Genomic DNA, 17029 nt, shown 5'->3' with positions numbered 1-17029 from the left:
GTGAGGCCGAACCGGTTTGTTGAAGGAGGAAGAAAGTTGGTTCGGTTTTGGCTTCAAGTGTGGAGGGTTTCCTTTTTCTTTTAAAAAGGGGGAACAACCACTGTTTGAAGCAAGGAGAAAGTTTGAGAGTGCAAGGCACAGAGTTCTCAGAGCTACCTGAGCTAACAGATTTCTTTTCTCCTTCAATGTTCTCTGTTTTATATTTTTCTGTTTAATTTTGTCATGTCTTGAGTCTCATGGTAAAAGGCAAACAAGTGAGGTTTGTAATGAAAAAGCCATAGAGCGGAAAAAGGCAGAGAGTGCAAAATTAAAAGAAAAAGCCATAGATGTCTTAGAGTTCCTTTGTACATCTTTGTTGTGTATCATGATTCTGTGGGAATCCCCTTGTAAGTTGGGTTAGCACTTTACAAGTTGTAATCAGATTGGTTATAGTGAAATTCCATCATGTTTGTGATGGAGACTGGATGTAGGCTGCACTGCACTTAGCAGCCGAACCAGGATATATCTGGGTGCAATCTTCTTCTCTTTCTACTCCATTTCTGTTTTCTATCACACACGAGCAAAAGACAGAATTTTCTCGTGCCAAGTGACGAGACAAAACAAAAAGTCTCGTGGCAAGGGACGAGACAAAACAAAGTTGCTCGTGTCAAGTGACGAGCAAAAACAGAAAAGTCTCTTTCAAGAATCAGCAAGTGTTAGCTTTTGAAAAAGGGGCTAAGATTCAACCCCCCCTTCTCTTAGCCACTGAAACCATCAATTGGTATCAGAGCTTGGTCTCAAAGAGATCAAGCTTTGCAGCTTGGAGTAAAGATCCTCATGGCGGAAAACAGTGGCACAAATGTGTTATCATACAATCTGGCTGAAGGTCAATCAAGCAACAGACCTCCCCTCTTCAATGGGAAAAATTATACCTATTGGAAGGAGAGGATGAAGATATTTGTACAAGCCGTGGATTATAGACTTTGGAAGATCATCTTGGAAGGTCCTAAATTTCCAACTACCACAGATGCTCAAGGGGTAGTCTCTCTTAAACCAGAAGCAAGATGGACCGAGGAAGATAGGAAGACGGTGGAGTTGAATGCCAAGGCAACCAATCTGCTCAACTGTGCTATCAGCTTTGAGGAATACCGACGAGTATCACGATGCACAACGGCAAAGGAAATCTGGGACAAATTGCAAATCACTCATGAAGGAACTACCATTGTGAAGAAGTCTCGGACAGACATGTTAAATAGAGAATATGAGATGTTTGCAATGAAGGAAGGAGAGTCCGTTGATGAACTGTTCGAACGGTTCAATATCATTACTGTTGGCTTAGATGCTCTTGGAATCACACATTCAGAATCTGTGCTAGTGAGAAGAGTGTTGAGATGTCTCACAAAAGAGTGGGAAACAAAAGCCTTAATTATTTCTGAGAGTAGCAACTTAGATTCCATGACACTTGATGATTTGAGAGGAAATCTTCTTGCTTTTGAAAACTCCTATTTGAAAAAAGATTCAAAAAAGAAAGGAATTGCTTTTTCTTCTGTGACTAACCCTCTGGATGATGAATCCAGTGATAACTCTTCTGAAAATGAGTTTGTGTTGTTTGCAAAAAAATTCAGGAAAATGGCAAAGCTCAAAGGCAAAGGCAGCAGCTCAAGGAGGATGAAGAAAGACCTTAGCAAAGTAACTTGTTACAACTGCAAGGAAATGGGTCATTTCAAATCTGATTGTCCCAAGTTGAAAAAGGAAGAAAAGCCGAAAAAGGTGAAGAAGAAAGGACTGATGGCCACATGGGAAGATTTGGAAAATGACTCAGACGATGATGATGAAGAGTCTGAGACTAAATCACAGCACTGTCTCATGGCAAATGAGATAGATCAGGTATCATTTCAAGACTCTAACACTGAAGACCTTCATCTCATGATAGATCATCTTTCTGAAAAAATAAGATGTTTCCTAACTGAAAATCAAAATCTTGAACAGCAAAATTTCATTCTTAAAGCTGAAAATGATTTCCTCAAAGAAAAATTAAGAGAGGCCGAAAATGCTTGTGATCTTGTAGAAGAAAACAAGCAGTTAAAAGCCCAAGTTAAAAGCTGTGAAAGTGATCATTCTGTTCTTGCATATGTAAACTGTTTTAAGCAAAATGAAGAGTTGCTCAAAGAGGTTAAAAGACTTAAAGATGACTTAGCCAAGTTCACCCAAGGTTCTGAAAATTTAAATCAAATCTTGGCTAGTCAAAAACCTCTTTATGATAAAGCTGGGTTGGGATTTTATAAATCTGAAAAATCACATTTTGAAAATATTGCCTCATCTTCAAATGATATAACATATCAAAACCCAACTCACTTTAACAAAACTGCAACTCCTAGATTTTGTAGAATGTGCAACCGAAGTGGTCATTTTCCAGTTCAATGCTTCTTTGGTGAAAGAATGATTGGTGACAAAGTTTACAAAGTTGTTTTTGATTACAATGATTTGGGACACAAGAGATGGTTTAACGTGAAAGGATCCAAGAAAATTTGGATACCTAAGGTCACTTGAGTTTATTTTGTAGGTTTGCCTAGCATCCAAGAAAAAGGAAAATATGTGGTACATGGATAGCGGATGCTCTAGGCATATGACCGGAAAGACAACCTTCTTCATAAAGCTTGATGAATATGATGGAGGACTTGTTACCTTTGGTGATGATGCAAAAGGAAAAATAGTGGCTGTTGGGAAAGTTGGTAAAAACTTTTCTTCTTGTATAAATGATGTGCTTCTTGTAAATGGTTTGAAACATAACTTACTTAGTGTTAGTCAATTGTGTGATTTAGGTTTTGATGTTATCTTTAAGAAGTTTGTTTGCTTGGTTGTTTGTGAGAAAACTGGGGATGTTTTATTTGAAGCTAAAAGATGCAATAATGTGTATGGATTAACTCTTGAGGATTTAAAGGAACAAAATGTAACATGCTTTACCTCACTTGAATCTGAAAAATGGCTTTGGCATAGAAAGTTGGGACATGCTAGCATGTACCAAATTTCCAAGCTAGTCAAAAGGAATTTGGTTAGAGGAATTCCAAACATCAAGTTTGATAAGGATCTTACTTGTGATGCTTGCCAATTGGGCAAACAAGTAAAATCTTCTTTTAAATTAAAAGATGGAATCTCAACCAAAAGGCCATTGGAAATGTTACATATTGATCTTTTTGGTCCTACTAGAACTCAAAGTTTGGGAGGTAAACATTATGGCCTTGTTGTGGTTGATGATTACTCTAGATTCGGTTGGGTACTTTTCCTTGCTCATAAGAATGATGCGTTTTATGCTTTTTCCACCCTTTGTAAGAAAATTCAAAATGAAAAGGATTTGAAAATTGCCCATTTAAGAAGTGATCATGGAAGAGAATTTGAAAATCAAGATTTTGAAAAATTCTGTGATGACTTAGGGATTTCTCATAATTTCTCATGCCCTAGAACACCCCAACAAAATGGGGTGGTTGAAAGAAGGAATCGAAGCCTTCAAGAAATGACTAGGGCCATGCTATGTGAGAATGAAATTCCTAAATTTTTATGGGCTGAAGCTGTGAACACTGCATGTTATATTTTGAATAGAACAATCATTAGAAAAGGGTTAAAGAAAACTCCTTATGAGCTATGGAAAGGAACCCCTCCAAATCTTAAGTATTTTCATGTTTTTGGATGTAAATGCTTTGTGCTTAACAATAAAGAAAATCTTGGAAAGTTTGATCCAAAATCCTATGAAGGAATGTTTGTTGGATATTCCACCACAAGCAAGGCTTATAGAATTTATCTCAAGGAACATAGGATAATAGAGGAATCCATACATGTTACTTTTTGTGATTCTAACTTAATTCCCAGTACTGTGATAGATAATGATTCAGATGGAGAAGGAGCTGAAATAAGCAAAGAAAATCCCAAATCTGTCCAGAATGAAGAATCTGTCAGTCCAGTTTTGTCTCGTCAGATTGAAGGAGAAACTTCCGATTTGTCTCCTGAGCAGGGACGAGAAACTGAAACAGTGAGACCACCAGAAGTTCATCAAAGCTCAACACCTGTCCGAAAGCCTAGAGAATGGAAGTCTATGAAGGGCTATCCTCATGACTTCATCATTGGTGATCCCTCTCAAGGTGTAACAACAAGATCATCCACCAAAAGGCCAACCGAACCTAGCAATCTTGCTCTCTTGTCACAAATAGAGCCCAACAATGTCAAACAAGCTCTTGAGGATCCATCATGGGTCAAAGCAATGCAAGAGGAGCTTGCTCAATTTGACAAGAATAAGGTTTGGACACTAGTACCTTATCCGGATGGTAAGAAGGTAACGGGTACTAAGTGGGTTTTTAAGAATAAACTTGGTGAGGATGGACAAGTTGTTCGTAACAAGGCTAGATTAGTGGCCCAAGGTTACGATCAAGAAGAGGGTATTGATTTTGATGAGTCTTTTGCTCCGGTAGCTAGAATGGAAGCAATTAGGTTGCTTCTTGCCTATGCTGCCCATAAGGGTTTCAAAATGTTTCAAATGGATGTTAAGTGTGCATTCCTTAATGGTTTTATTGATAGGGAAGTGTATGTGGCTCAACCCCCCGGTTTTGAACATAAAAAATTTCCAAATCATGTCTTTAAATTAACTAAGGCTCTTTATGGTCTTAGACAAGCTCCAAGAGCTTGGTATGAGAGGCTTAGTGCCTTTTTGTTGGAAAATCATTTTCAAAGGGGAACCACCGACACTACCTTATTCATTAAGACATCTAATGATGATATCCTTCTTGTTCAAGTTTATGTTGATGACATTGTATTTGGTTCGGCCAATATCTCCTTGTGTGAAGAGTTTGGAAAACTCATGACTAGTGAGTTTGAGATGAGTTTAATGGGAGAGCTTTCTTTCTTTCTTGGCCTCCAAATTAAGCAAACTCCTAGTGGTACTTTTATTCACCAAGGAAAATATGCAAAAGAACTTATCAAAAAGTTTGGCCTAGAAAATTCCAAATCAATGGGCACTCCTATGCATCCCAATACTAAACTTGAAAAGGATGATGATGGCCAAGATGTGGACGAAACAAGGTATAGAGGAATGATAGGTTCACTCATGTACCTTACATCCTCTAGACCGGATATAGTCCAAAGTGTGGGTGTTTGTTCAAGATTTCAATCTCATCCAAAAGAATCCCACCTCACAGCCGTTAAACGCATCATTAGATACATTAAGGGAACTTGTAATTATGGATTATGGTATCCTAAATCTGATGACTTTTGTGCAGTAGGTTTTTGTGATGCAGATTATGCGGGTGATCGAGTGGATAGGAGGAGCACCTCCGGCATGTGTTGCTTCCTTGGAAGCTCACTCAACATGTGGTCAAGCAAGAAACAAGCCACAGTGGCTCTATCCACTGCTGAAGCCGAATATGTTTCCGCATCTGCTTGTTGTTCACAATTAATTTGGTTGAAAACACAATTGGAAGATTACAAATTAAAGATCAATAGTATACCCTTATTTTGTGATAATATGAGTGCTATAGACATTTCAAAAAATCCTGTTCTGCACTCAAGAACTAAGCACATTGAGATAAAATATCATTTTATTAGGGAACATGTGCAAAAGGGTACTATTGATATTCAATTTGTAAAATCTGAAGACCAAATTGCTGATATTTTTACAAAACCTCTCTGTGAAGACAGATTCTGTACATTGAGAAAAAGTTTGGGAATGTGTGATTTAAGCTTCATTGAAAATCTGTGAATATATGACTCTGTTCTGTTTTGCTCGTAGGTTTGGACGAGATGAAAATAAATGGCATAATGGATGAGCTGTGGTCAAGGGGGAGGCAACGCAGAATTTAATTCCTATGGGCCCCACTGAATCTCTTTGACCCCACTACTGACCGTTTTGTTAGTTCATCATTTTTTTGTGGTCTTATCACATCATATCTTAAGAGGGGAGGATAGTAGAAATAGGGAGTGACTGATCTAATGATACTCTGAATTTTTTGATGTTTATTGCCTGCCAATTTTATTTGATCTGATATGTTGGTTGAACTTTATGTTGCTGGATATTTTTGCTTGATTGAATTGTTTGGCAGGAAATATTTTTTGAACATGTTGAGTTTTGGTTACCTGTTGCTGCTGCTGAATGCTTTGTTATTTTGCTCCATGTGTATTTGACTCAAGGAAACTATTTTCATGACTGTACCAAACTTAACTCGATGCTGTTTTGTTTTATGCTTGAATTATTATGGATTGCATTGCTTTGCAGGGTCCCTCCTTGATGACAAAAGGGGGAGGAAAAGAGAAAAAAGGCTGAATTGAAACTGTTATGTTTCATTGATTTGTTGCACTATTTTGCAGACCTGCTTCGCTCTGTTTTATGCTCTGATCTGGCTCTGTTTTGAGCACTTTATGGATTAATTTTGACTTGAGCTTTGATTATCATTGATAAATTTATTTGCTCAAATGCATGTGTGATATGGAATTTTATTAAGGTGTTTGAAAATTTTCATCTTTTAGGAATCATTTAGAGTTTGTACACAGTTTTTGCTGTCTTGTTTTAGGTATTGTACTTGGATACTCTGGACCATTGTGTTTTGGTGAAAAACAAATATTCTGCTGTTTGGTATGTTGATTTCATTTATTTTGCAGTGCCCCTTGATGCCAAAAGGGGGAGAAAATAGCTGAAAATTGAAAATGGAAAATAGGGGATGAAACTCTTTTGAGAATTCATGATCACTCTTGTTTATGCTTGCTTGATAATGCACTTGTTTTATCATTATTGCTGCTGATTGTGTAATGTTTATCTTGGTAAAATGCTTGGTTGATTGTTGATTGTAATTATGAAGCATTTGTTGTACCTTGATATAATGATTACTGTTTTGACTTTATTTTTGGCAGTTCCTTTAAAATTGTGCAAAGTATAAAAACTGCCTTGTTTTGTTCTTCAAATATTTTTCATCATGTTGATTTGCTCTGATATCCTAAACAGGAAAATGTTTGAAAAATATTTGGATATCTTTTGAGTTTGAGCAGTAAATCAGTTATGATATCAAATGAGTTTTGATTATCAATTAAAACTGCTCATAAATCAAGCAATTTAGCATTGTAAAATCTGCTAAATAACATTGTTACTTGAAGCTTGATTTAAATGTTACAGGTTTATGCTTCCCTTGATAAAATAGCATATATTAAGGCGGAGCCTTGTGACATTTTGAAAGGGGGAGAAATTCAAATCAAAGGGAGTATTACTTACTCAATCTTTTAATTTCTTTCCATTTCAATTTTAATAATGTTTGTCATCAAGGGGGAGATTGATGAGTTTGGAAAACTCTAAATTAATACTTGTGATGACTAAACATTGTTAAAATAATTAATTACAAAATTATTAATCTGATTTTCATTTAACATATTTTGATTAATAATTTTGTTGCAGGTTTAATGATGGGCCGAGGAATAAGTTTCTGACTTAAGCCCAACAATTAGCCTTGTTACATGTTTTATAATGAGGCTGAAATTTTATATAATTGGGCCAGAATAAATGTTAATGTTGCAAGCCCAAACAAATGTTTTCTTGTTTGCTTCCTATGCTTGATCCGCTACACAACTTATCAGGAAAGCAAATGCTTACCAAATGGGCCAGCTTTTAATTTCAACACTACAAGCCCAAGTCTCACAAATGATGAATGTTTTTCATGCTTGGTCCGAAACAAAAGAAAAAGGAAAGCATAGTGCTTCCAACGAAACCAAGTCTTTAACCATGTGATGGATTTCAAAATCTATTACATTGTTAATTAATGCATGGGGAACATGAGAGAGAAAAATTCAGCTGAAGTGATTGATAGCTATGATGTCTTACACGCCACTCAATAGGGAAGTAAAAGCAAGCTAAGCCTAATTAATTTGATCAACCACTTTGTGTTGCTTTTCTTTCAGATTCTTTAATTCTCTCTCATCTCTTTCTTCTTCTCTATTCGGTCCTTGTCCAGGAAACAATGGACGCCGAGCTCATCAACGAAGAAAAGGAAAGAGAAGCATGCATCAAGACCATCAAGCTAATGATGGCAAGAAAACATACCGAAAGAAAGATGAGCTGTGGCTAAGATACTTACCAAATGTGGTTAGATTTGGTGAAGCAATCTTGAGCCTTTCATGCTCAAAATGGAAGAAGAAGATTCGGCCAAGAGGGAGATTCTTGAAGCATGGCTTGTCTTCAAATCTGACCAACCACCACAGGGAGTAGCTAGAGTGGCGAAGTGATGGTTGGAGGCAGAGTTTGAAGCAGATGAAGTCATCATCATCATGAGGCATCAAGGGCCAGAAATCCATCTTGGAGAGCAAGCCAAGGATGGAGAGCCCGGATTGATGAAGGTTGATGATCAAGAAAGGACTAGAGGTAATTGCATGTTGGTTAATGCATGGTTATCTCTTCTCTCTTTGTGAGGCCGAACCGGTTTGTTGAAGGAGGAAGAAAGTTGGTTCGGTTTTGGCTTCAAGTGTGGAGGGTTTCCTTTTTCTTTTAAAAAGGGGGAACAACCACTGTTTGAAGCAAGGAGAAAGTTTGAGAGTGCAAGGCACAGAGTTCTCAGAGCTACCTGAGCTAACAGATTTCTCTTCTCCTTCAATGTTCTCTGTTTTATATTTTTCTGTTTAATTTTGTCATGTCTTGAGTCTCATGGTAAAAGGCAAACAAGTGAGGTTTGTAATGAAAAAGCCATAGAGCGGAAAAAGGCAGAGAGTGCAAAATTAAAAGAAAAAGCCATAGATGTCTTAGAGTTCCTTTGTACATCTTTGTTGTGTATCATGATTCTGTGGGAATCCCCTTGTAAGTTGGGTTAGCACTTTACAAGTTGTAATCAGATTGGTTATAGTGAAATTCCATCATGTTTGTGATGGAGACTGGATGTAGGCTGCACTGCACTTAGCAGCCGAACCAGGATATATCTGGGTGCAATCTTCTTCTCTTTCTACTCCATTTCTGTTTTCTATCACACACGAGCAAAAGACAGAATTTTCTCGTGCCAAGTGACGAGACAAAACAAAAAGTCTCGTGGCAAGGGACGAGACAAAACAAAGTTGCTCGTGTCAAGTGACGAGCAAAAACAGAAAAGTCTCTTTCAAGAATCAGCAAGTGTTAGCTTTTGAAAAAGGGGCTAAGATTCAACCCCCCCTTCTCTTAGCCACTGAAACCATCATGTCGCATCTGAGTCTGCTGGTGAATTTGAAACATCTTCTGCATACTCGCTTCATCAGTGATCGGCATGGCATCAAACTGTATTAGACCACCAAAAACCACAACCGGATTTCGGTACAGAATTTTGCTCACTCTCATTAACGTACCATTCTCCATGCTTTGACAGAGGCCGTTCTGCAGCTCCATTAATGTCATCGTGCAGGGAACCACAAACGAAAACGGATTCTGGCACACAAACCTCACTCCCTCATGAGTATTACGTATTATCTCCCCGTTGCGATACACCACCAAATTTGCAGTTCCCTCCATTACACCACCTCAAAGAATCCTCACAACACACTCAAATCTCACTCACTATGGAAAACACTCTCGAGCTCTTCTTTATATAGTACAGTGCTGCCTGTCTCAACCAATCACGCTTTGACACGTGTCAGAACGCCCCTGCGTGCTGACTCATCACGCCCCCCACGTGCTGCACTTCCTGGCCAATCACTCGTCGCCACGTCAGCACGCCCCCCACGTGCTGACTCACCACGCCTCTTGCGTGCTGCCACGTGCTGCATCGACATTCCGCCACGTCAGCACGCCCCCTGCGTGCTGCTTACGTGTTTCAACCAGAGCGTGCCACCTAGCCTCCACGCCCCCTGCGTGTTGAAGGCACCACGCCCCCTGCGTGTTACCCCTTCATCTGACACGTCCATCTATTTGTAATACACAAAATAAATCCATTTTCTCCCAATACACCAAAATATTTCCCATATTTTAATTAATGAGCCTTAGTTTTAAGATGATAACGACAAATGATAAAGGATACATTAGTCTTCACTCTTCAAACTATATCATCCACACATGATATGATACATCAAGACAAATGATCGGGATTTAACAAACAAGTTTGGGACTTAGCACATTATTAATTAACATGCATTCAGTAATCAGTTGCTGCATTTGGGGAGTGGAGAACCACACAAACACTTGTTATGAAAATATGAGTAAACATCGTTCTTCTGAAGATTCCCACCCACAGGGATCTTCCCGCAAAGCCTGTTGTAGCTCACATTGAAGAGCTGTAGATTGTCTAGTGCGGTCAGGCTCGCGGGTAGCGCACCGTACAACTTGTTGTGGTTCAAATCCAATGAAATTATAGTCTTTGAGAACTTGACCTTGCTCAGGTCGAATGCAAACTGGTTTCTCGAAAGGTCTATCGTCTGCGTCGCCTTGGTGGCCCCGAAAAGCCCAGACGCATCGCCCACGAGCTTGTTCCTCGACAGATCCAACCGCGTCAAGTTGAGTCTGAAGAACGAGGGAGGGATGGGCCCGGAGAGGTTGTTGTGGGAGAGGTATATGTCCGGGTTGGACTTCAAAGAGCCGAAGGAGGCAGGGATGGGCCCGGTCAAGTGGTTCCGGTCGAGATGCAGGGCCTCAAGCTTGGGCAGCTGGCCTAACTCGGGGGGTATAGAGCCTGATAAGTTGTTGAAGGAGAGGTCAATATACGTGAGTTTTTTGAGCTGGGCCAGGAAGGCAGGTACCGGGCCGGAGATGTTGGTGCGGCTAATTTGGAGGAAGTTGAGGTTGGTGAGCTTGGCGATGGCGGGGTTGATTGGGCCGGTGAGGTAGGGGAGGTGGTGGAGTGTGAGGGTCTGGAGGTAAGGGAGGAGGCCGATGGAGTCTGGGATTTTGGCGGAGAAATTAGTCTCAGGGACAGAAAGGTAAATGTTGATGGTGACAATGCGGTTGGTTTTCCGGTCGCACTCTACGCAGTACCAGGTGCAGCAATCCTCTTCGGGCTTCCATGAAGTCAGCACGTAAGGGTTGTTGAAGTCCTTTTTTATCTGAAGGAGAGCTTTCTTGTCCTGTGGGTTGCACCGCTCCTTTGCTCCCAGTGCAGGCGAGAGCAGAAGCAGCACAGCCACAACAAGAAGAAAACTCTTCTCTGATGCCATTTTCTTTTGATTTTATTTTCAACCAGGATCGTCAAGTGCTTATTTATTTATAGGCTAGTAAACATTTGATATTGATATTTTAAGCTACTTGCTTTTACTAATAAGATTATAATATTCACGTGCACACAGGCGGCCTTCAATAATTACATACAGCTAGGTGATAACTAATTACTAATACACACCACATTCCTTCATTAGTGTTCTAGTGATGGATCAATTTAGGCGGCTGCGTGTCTGGCGCACTCTTTTTGAATTATTGTATTCCATTCTTATTCTTGCAAAGCAGATGAGGACAGAAAAAATCAAAAGTGTGGCACATGCTCTTGCGGTGTCAAACTGTCAATGGGTAGGGTAAGATGAAATTTGGAGCCAATTCTAATCTTTCTGCCGGTTAAAAATATTTTAACTCTTATTCTATTCGCTCTTAACTCATAGGTATCCGACTTTATCGGCGAGTTACAAAAAAATGCAATATTATTATATAACTTGATGATAATTTAAAATAGAACTGATTTTTATGTAAAAAAATATTAAATTATGAATTAATAATTTTTTTTTAATGACTAAGGATCTTTTGCATTTATCATTTAGTGAGAGGTCTTTGGTTTAACATATACTTAAAACATATTTTTATATAAATATATAACACATACATGTATAGAATGCGGGTTGGTCGGATAGAGTTGAGGCTCAACGTACATCCTATCCGACCCACACGAGAATTCTACCCACACCCTACCTTACCCACTGCAGATCGAGTTGGCAACTCTATTTAGGGCTGTCAAACGGACTAGTCCGACCCATTTAGGCCCGGCCCGTTAAGCCCATAGGTTAAACGAGCTGGCCCATTTAAGCCCGCTATATTCACGGGTCAGAATTTTCTAGTCCGAACCATTTATGGTAAGCCTAATGGGTTAAACGGGCCAGTCCGTTTATCATTTTATTTTATTTTTTGAAAAATATTTTTGACAAAAAATACTATTTTTAGGTCAAAAACCATTAAAAAACATTTTTTTTTAACTGATGGGCCGGATTTTCGGATCGGGTCAGGAGAAATATTAGCTAAAAGTGCTATTTTTTTAAAAAATATAAAAAAATTAAACGGGCCACCCATTTAACCTGCGGACTAGCCCGTTTAACCTGTCATTTTTTTGGTTAATTGGGCTCAGCCCGTTTAACCCAAAATTTAAACGGACTTAATATTAGAGGTAAAGTCCGCCCATTTAAACGGATAAACGGGCTGGCCCAATGGGTTTAGCCCATTTTGACGACCCTAACTCTATTCCACCAAGTAAAATCAATTAATTAGATACCCGCGAGTAGGGTATATCTTGCCACCCCTACATGCTCCCATTGATATCTTATCTTGTTCAACACCTTAGCTGTATGCCTCTATGTAGGCCCTTCGATCACTCACTATAGAGTACAGACATCATCAAAACATAGCATACATTATGATATGATGTTCTATAAATTCCCACTCTCTCCCCATTCCTCTTCGATATCACTATCAAAAATGGGAAGTTTGGGAACAACGTGTTACACATTTGCACTTTCCGAACGGTGTAACCCACAGGAAATATCTTTTTTTTTTTTTTTGGACTTGGCAACAGAAAATATCTTTAACAACCCATACTTGAAAACACTCTCTCCAATTCCAAAAGTTACCAAAATACATGGGCCCAATTCAGCCCACTATTCTCAAGAAAATCCTTTATATTAGTTAGACCAATATCTCAGGCCTAGTAACTGACTTCTTTTCCCAATTCAAGAACCTCGAGTACCTGATAAAAAAAAAAGAACCTCCAGTTCATCGACCTTTCTTTGACAACCATTCTGGTCCAATACCAAGAACGCTCTCCCAGTTGCCCAAGCCCGGCTCGGGTATCATCCGTTCTCACAATGAGCTGTCTGGGCCCATTCCGGTTTCGTTGGGCCAACTGGACCCACAGAGGATAGATTTGCGGAGGAACAAGCTGTAAGGCAGATGATGGTTCAGTGCTATTCGGGCCGAACAAAACGACGCAGATGGTTGGCGTTTAATACTTGAATCTATCCAAGGCAGAGTTCCCAAGGAGCTTGATATTGTTGGATCTGAATCACAACCAGATCTACGATAGTATTCCGGCGGGATTGACCGCAGGGGATCGCTACAATCGTTTGTGTGGTGAGATACCACAGGGTGGGAAGTTGCAGAAATGGTAGCTAAGATGCCCAAATCGCAATACTCTAACCAGTAATATTAATAACAATTGTGAAATTAATTAGGATATTAGTTATACGTTGGTTAAGACTTAAGAAAGAAACCATTAGTTGGGTTGCTTAAGCTTTTTCATATGGTAAATCAATAGACAAGTGAGACTCCGTGAAACTTGATTCAAAAAGATGATGAACCGTGGTAATGTTATTTTCCCGTAGTCACGCATATAGGTTAATTTAGTTTCTTAGCTCATCTAGCTACCAATTTATCAACTAACCAAATTCACACACGTTTTGTTTAATTGCTTTGCGTTTTTAGTATTTCTATCATGAAATCCCAATAAAAGGAAAAATTAGGACTAAATTAACTATAAGGTCCTTTTATGCCGCCAAAAAAAAAAACCGTCTAGAAAGGTCATGGAAGGGGTTCATTGGCCAACAACACTTGTCATGGTGAGCGATTGTTTGATGTTATTGCGTGATGCAGAAACTACATAAGTTGTCAATTTGACTTTGAAGAACAAGGCTTTGTGATTTTGATGTCTTTTTCAACTTTAGTGGCGGGCCGCGGCTGCGCTCCTTCCCAATCCAATTTTGTTATTCATTGCGATATAGATAAGGCATAGAGTGAAACACCACCATGTTCCTTTCTTCTTTGTTCTTTCTTGACCGAGCATATCTTCTCAGCTTAACCTCCTTCCCTTCTTGTTACTAAAGTTTAGAAGCACATAATGGTGCCTATATTATAATATTATCAACGAGGCAATGAGCTGTATCTAGTCAAGGACTATCCCCACAACATATAAATTGACATACAATTATGTTTCCCAATGGGTCCTATATATAGATTCTACAATCTCCACTTCCTGCAACTCATTGCAATTCCAACACCTCCATAAATGGAAACCATGCTCAAGTTATGCTTCCTTTCACTACTATTACTCTCTCCATTTGCATTCTCCGAACTATGCAACCCAAGTGACAAGAAAGCGCTGCTCCAAATCAAGAAGGACTTCAACAACCCTAATGCCGCGGTGTTCCCCTCCTGGAACCTAGCCATTGATTGCTGCGACTGGAATGGCATCGAGTGCGACTCCAACACCAACCGTGTTATCTCCCTCACAATCATAACCGATGATAGTTTGTCGGGACAAATACCACCCGCCGTGGGTGACCTTCCTTACCTTCAAACTCTCGAATTCCACAAGCTACCCAAACTCACCGGTCCAATTCCGCCAGCAATCACAAAGCTCACCAATCTAAAGGAGCTCTATCTTAGCTGGAACAATCTCTCAGGATCTGTACCAGATTTCTTTCCCCAACTCACGAGCCTCGAGTTTCTAGACCTTTCTTTCAATAACCTCTCTGGCCGCATACCTAGCTCACTCTCCCAAATTCCTAACCTACAGTCCCTTCGTTTGGACCGGAACAGGCTCACCGGCCCAATCCCGGACTCGTTCGGGTACTTTAAGCAGAAGGGAATTGGACTTGACCTATCCCACAACCAGCTTTCAGGTCCCATTCCAGCTTCCTTAGCCCGGTTGGAGCCTGAGAGGATATTTCTCTCAAGGAACAAGCTTATAGGAGATGCATACATGCTTTTTGGAGCCAACAAATCGACCCAACAAATTGACATTTCAAGGAACATGTTCTCGTTTGATCTGTCCAAAGTGGAGTTCCCAACAAGCAACTTGATAATGGTGGACCTGAACCACAACCAGATCTATGGCAGCATTCCGCAGCAGATAATACAAGTGGACTTTTTGCAGATTTTCAATGTGAGCTATAATCGGTTGTGTGGTGAGATACCACAAGGTGGAAGATTGCAGAGGTTTGATAATACTACGTATTTTCACAACAAGTGTTTGTGTGGATCACCACTTCCAAGCTGCAAATGATCAAAGCAAACTCAAATGGAATTGCATAATATCAACATATCCTAGTTTTTCGTTCTTTCTGATATTTGAATAAGAACTCCTGTAAACGTTGTAAGATTAAGAATTTGCTGGACATGAAAAAGCAGTATCGATTACAAGTCGAGTACAAAACAATGTATGTAACCCTAAACCATATTAAGCATTCACCGATGTCCAAAACCAACTCAGTTCACAAAAATAAAATAACTAAGCAAACACAACAAAATTAATCTCTTTAATGTTCAAGCCTGTGATTAAGCATCTGCAATTGTCACCTCAACCTCGACACCAGGCTCAATTGTGATAGAGGTAATCTGCTTAACAACATCTGGAGAACTGTAAAGGTCGATTACCCTCTTGTGCACGCGTAACTCAAATCTGTCCCAGGTGTTGGTTCCTAGAACAAGAGGGACAACAATGAATATCACTCGTTCAAAAAGAAACAACAATCAGAATGCAACACAACACATGAATTCTTGAAACACTGGAGCCAGCATACCCAGACTAAGACTAGAAGATCACAACATTGATCAAATCTATGATTGCCATTTTGCGCCAAACAATGCTTAATTTAATGCAACAACAAAAGCTAGTCTAGACTAAGAAAAATGTGCCACATATATCATCTGCAATGTACCCCGGATCAATTGCCATCTTGGAATATGTTCCATGGACAATCCAAAGAAACAACACAGAAAACCACAAGCATAGTGTGAACTGACCACAATATAAAACTAACTATAAGGCCACTGAAACTCAAAATTCTAACAAATAACTTGCATCAAATACTCAAGCAACAGTAACAGTAGCATCATTTGTATAAATTTCAGAAGAATTATTATCTAAATACTCAAGCAGTGAAATACATAACCTTTCCAACCCCAAAACCCTTAACATTCTACAATGAATGACATTCAAATATGAGAGACAGATTCAATTTGATAAGAAAAAAAAAGTCTAAACTATCACCACCTCTCAAAAACAACCAGTTAGAAGCATAAAAACACAAATTACAAAACAGTCGCAGGATGATAAAAAAAAAATTGTGGAAGGGGAAGTGAAGAATTTACCTTCACCACAAGGGGATTTCCTAGTAGTGATGTGAAGAACCTTAGTGGGCATCCTCACGGGTCCCTTCACCCTGAGGCGCTTGTCCTTGGCACCACGAACCAAGTCAGAGCAAACTGAAAAGAAAAAGAAACAGCACCACAATGAAAAGCCATCACGCTATTAGCCACTGCAACAAGAGCAAAAACAAAAGCATGCAACAAAAAAAAAAAAACTACTTTTTTTATGAGAAGAAACTGATACCCTTCTCGAGATTTTTGACGTGCTTGGAGGAGAGGGTGATTCTGATCTTGTGGATCTGATCTTGTGACTCCTCCAAGCCGGGTTTGGTGGGCTTCATGGCTGCGTACGCCATTGTCGAGTGCTCGCCGAAACAGAGAGATGAGCTCGCTAAGAAGGGGAGAGTTGCGGCGTAGTGCTACACTGAACCTGCAAACCTAAAACACAAAAACAAAATTGCTACTTATAATAATTAATAAATACTGGGGATATTACTATTATTAGACAGATTTATTAAAAATATTTTTAATATTTGTAAAGAAAAAAAAATCAATATCATGTGTTTATATTTGATTTTGGTTTATTTATTTATGAGAAATAGTAGAGGATTAATATTTTTTATTAATATTAGTTAATATTTTAGGTCAATATCTTAATTTTATATTATTGAAATTTAAATTTTAGTCTTTAATATTTATAATTAGTTAAATATTAATAAAAAATAATAAATTTTATTTATCATG

The 17029-nt window shown here is 39.1% G+C and overlaps 3 protein-coding genes across 3 annotated transcripts; 1 reads left to right on the top strand and 2 right to left on the bottom strand.

The window, feature by feature from the left end:
- Positions 1-9888: 9888 nt before the first annotated feature.
- On the bottom strand, positions 9889-11482 carry LOC112696090 (polygalacturonase inhibitor). The gene has a single exon (XM_025748687.3). It carries the CDS (start codon positions 11101-11103, stop codon positions 10096-10098), a length of 1008 nt encoding a protein of 335 aa, XP_025604472.1. The 5' UTR covers positions 11104-11482; the 3' UTR covers positions 9889-10095.
- Positions 11483-14201: 2719 nt separating this feature from the next.
- On the top strand, positions 14202-15350 carry LOC112696088 (polygalacturonase inhibitor). Its single transcript, XM_025748685.3, has one exon. It carries the CDS (start codon positions 14202-14204, stop codon positions 15198-15200), a length of 999 nt encoding a protein of 332 aa, XP_025604470.1. The 3' UTR covers positions 15201-15350.
- Positions 15265-16770, bottom strand: LOC112696089 (small ribosomal subunit protein uS10y). The gene is made up of 3 exons (XM_025748686.2): positions 16530-16770; positions 16289-16402; positions 15265-15615 (listed from the first exon to the last, which is right to left on the bottom strand). Exons 1-3 carry the CDS (start codon positions 16639-16641, stop codon positions 15473-15475), a joined length of 369 nt encoding a protein of 122 aa, XP_025604471.1. The 5' UTR covers positions 16642-16770; the 3' UTR covers positions 15265-15472.
- Between the last annotated feature and the right edge of the window lie 259 nt (positions 16771-17029).

Source organism: Arachis hypogaea, chromosome 6 (assembly GCF_003086295.3).
Source record: "Arachis hypogaea cultivar Tifrunner chromosome 6, arahy.Tifrunner.gnm2.J5K5, whole genome shotgun sequence".
In the NCBI taxonomy this organism is placed as follows: Eukaryota; Viridiplantae; Streptophyta; class Magnoliopsida; order Fabales; family Fabaceae; genus Arachis; species Arachis hypogaea.
This window is presented reverse-complemented; position numbering and strand designations above follow the sequence as displayed.